At 43.1% G+C, this 3,270-nt stretch overlaps 1 protein-coding gene across 1 annotated transcript; it reads left to right on the top strand.

Annotated features, from left to right (window-relative positions):
* Positions 1 to 232: 232 nt before the first annotated feature.
* On the top strand, positions 233 to 2,717 carry LOC104941769 (serine incorporator 1-like; the record flags this gene model as incomplete). The annotated part of the gene is made up of 4 exons (XM_010766904.1): positions 233 to 394; positions 1,008 to 1,201; positions 2,377 to 2,456; positions 2,556 to 2,717. Coding segments are annotated over 4 exons (582 nt in total), but the record flags the coding sequence as incomplete, so codon positions are not given.
* Positions 2,718 to 3,270: the final 553 nt, after the last annotated feature.

The raw sequence follows: 3,270 nt of genomic DNA on the forward strand, positions 1-3,270 counted from the left end.
TACAAACTGTGAAGTCCACTGAGACAAATGTAACATTTGTGATATTGGGCTATATACATAAACATTGATTGATAGATTGACTGAGGTGTGAGTAATGAAAGCGCTTGGAGTAAAAAGGGAGTGAAAGCATCTGCATTTATATGTTTCTGCAGATTTTTTTTCATCTGTGTCTCCTATGTTTGGTGCTCCTGCTTTAACATGCAGATGATGAAGTGATTGTGTGTGTCCCCAGCTGCCGTGCCTGTGCAGCAGCGCCACCTGTCTGCTGTGCAGCTGCTGTCCCAGCACCAGGAACTCCACGGTGACCCGGATCATCTACGCCTTCATCCTGCTGCTGGGGACCATCGTGGCCTGCATCATGCTGTCCCCGGGGGTCGATCAGCAGCTTAAAAGGGTATGACTGAACTGTGGAGATACAGTCAATGTATAGATATATAACACACATGTTTATTCACGGTAATGCTCTATTGCTGTGTCAAACAGAACAGTTCCAGCTCTCCTGTGTTCTCATTCTGTTCCGAGGTTTCCATTACAATCATATCGTGTGATGATTGTCTTTGTGTGATGAAGTTCACTGACATTACACAGATGTTTAATCATCTCATGACGCTGGATACAAAGGTTTAATTCAGCTGGAGCTGCCTACTTGTTATTACTTAAGAGCTGACTCTCTGTTGTCGATAGATGATGTGGCAGATGTGTAAGAATGGACAGTGAAGCATCTGATTTGTTCTCTGGCAGTTATTTTCACCAACAACATCATGCAGACCGTGTCTAAATCGCGCCAAAACTCTATCAATAATAACTCTTAAAAGTCCTACGGTTTAAACGTAACAAAAACCGATGAGTTGGCTACTAAAAGTGTCACTGAACAAGATCACAAGGCACAGACGTTCTTTTCAATCGTATATTTAGGGTTAGGGTTATTCGGTAACTGGCCGGGTGCTTCCGAACATGAACTGGACTTCAGCTCCTGCTCTTTTGAACCCTTCCTGTGTGTGCTGTAGATCCCTGGCTTCTGTGAAGACGGGGCCGGCTCCTCTATCCCTGGCATGCAGGCCGATGTCAACTGTGAGATGTTCGTGGGCTACAAGGCAGTGTACCGCATCTGCTTCGGCATGAGCATGTGGTTCCTGGGGTTTTCCATCCTGATGATTAACATCAAGAACAGCAGAGACCCCCGTGCTGCCATCCACAACGGGTAAGCCCCGCAGTAACAGCAGCAGCTCATGCACTCTATCACAAACACTGTTTCTGACTCCCCTTCATGTACCTGAGCACGCTTTTTAAAAAAAAACTCAACCTCCATATTCTCACTGCAGATGTTACAAGTGTGGTAAGAGCAGAAACAGAGAAGGCTGATATCAAAGGCATCTACAGAGCTGTTCTTTGCTGTTGATTAAAACAAAAAGGACTTTCTCTCTCTGCACTGTAACTATATATAGGTCAGAGGATATCAGTTATATAACATGTCATTCGGCCGATGGCCTTTGTCCCACTCACACCTTTGAAAACCTCTTTTATTTTCATAACAGACAGCACATTACTCATCTATTGCTTTGTGTGTACAAGATAAACCATGTAACAAAATTACAACACAGACAATTCCTATAACAAAAAGGATAATGTGGGCATATATGAAAAAGATAACCCTAACCCAAAAAGCTTCCAGGTATTTCCTTGAGCCGCCAAGTTCTTATTTAATTATCTGCACTTGATTTTTGTTTGTTTTCCCATGTCCCACCTTATTAAGAACTTCATTTCAATACCTTGAAACTGTGAGTTGCTTATTTAAAACGTCCTTAATTATTTTTTCATTTTTTTAATGAATTGTGTTTATCGCAATTTTTACATAGATTCTTCAAAGGATTGCCTTATTCTAGGCGTCTCAAAAGGCCAATTGAATATTTGTATCACAACAAGATAGAAATAGATAGACAGAGAGATAAAGAGAGACAGAGGCGTGTCTCCAGCAGTTTCCATGTTCACACACAAACACACACACACACACACACACACACACACACACACACACACACACACACACACACACACACACACACACACACACACACACACACACACACACACACACACACACACACAGACGTTGTAGCTGGCCTGGTCATATGGGCTGAAAGGTCTTTCTTGTGGATGTCGCCTGTTCTTCTCCCTGTATGGGATACGCTTGCCTAATAAACAGTCATGTGAACAGTTATGACATCTGAGCAGATCTGATTGTTTGTCCCACATTAAACCTTGCAGTGTGTTAGTGTTTGAATCAGAAGAAACGCTGGGGAAATAGCTTTGACCTTAAGGATCACTGTTTAGAAATGCTGTACATCCTACTCTATGATCAGCTGTTGTTTTTCTCAGATTCTGGTTCTTTAAGTGTGCTGCCCTGGTGGCAGTTACAGTTGGTGCCTTTTATATTCCAGATGGGCCTTTCACCTACAGTAAGAACATCCTATTCTACATTTAGTATGACTTCCAATATACAGAGTTGTTGTAATACCAAGTGAGTTACTGAATGAGCTGTGTGTCTGTGGTTGCAGCGTGGTTTGTGGTGGGCTCTGGGGGCGCTTTCTGCTTCATCCTGATCCAGCTGGTGCTGCTGGTGGACTTCGCCCACTCATGGAACGAGTCCTGGGTGGAGAAGATGGAGACCGGCAGTTCCAGGTGCTGGTACACAGGTCAGTGACTCAACAGTGTGTACAAAAGAAAAACTCCAGTCAGATCTCAGAGAAATGCAAAGATGGTCCGAGTGTTGGCAGCTCAAATTCAATGCAGCAAAGTGCAAAGTAATGCACTTAGGTTTTCTGAATCAAAAATATGGGTATAATATGGGTGATAATTCAAACACTATAAACCTATCCGAGACTCAGAATGAAAGGGACCTTGGTGTGAATGTTGACAATACCCTGACATTTAGTGACCATATCCGTCGGGCAAGTAACAAAGCGAATGGTATCCTAGCAATGATCCGCAGATCATACACTTATTTGGACTCTGACGTAGTACGTAGTTTATACATCTCTCTTGTACGGCCACTCCTCGAGTATGGGAATGTCGCTTGGTCCCCCATGTACAAAAAGGATGCTGAGCTCATCGAGAAAATACAGAGAAGGGCAACGAAGCTGGTTCCAGAACTAAAGGACCTACCATATCAAGAACGACTGCAAAGTCTTAAGATCCCGAGTATGTATTATAGAAGGGCGAGGGGAGATATGATCGAAGTTTTCAAATATCTCCACAACATCTACAAAACAT

This window comes from Notothenia coriiceps, unplaced genomic scaffold, assembly GCF_000735185.1.
Source record: "Notothenia coriiceps isolate Sejong01 unplaced genomic scaffold, NC01 NC01_scaffold00003866, whole genome shotgun sequence".
Lineage (NCBI taxonomy): Eukaryota > Metazoa > Chordata > Actinopteri > Perciformes > Nototheniidae > Notothenia > Notothenia coriiceps.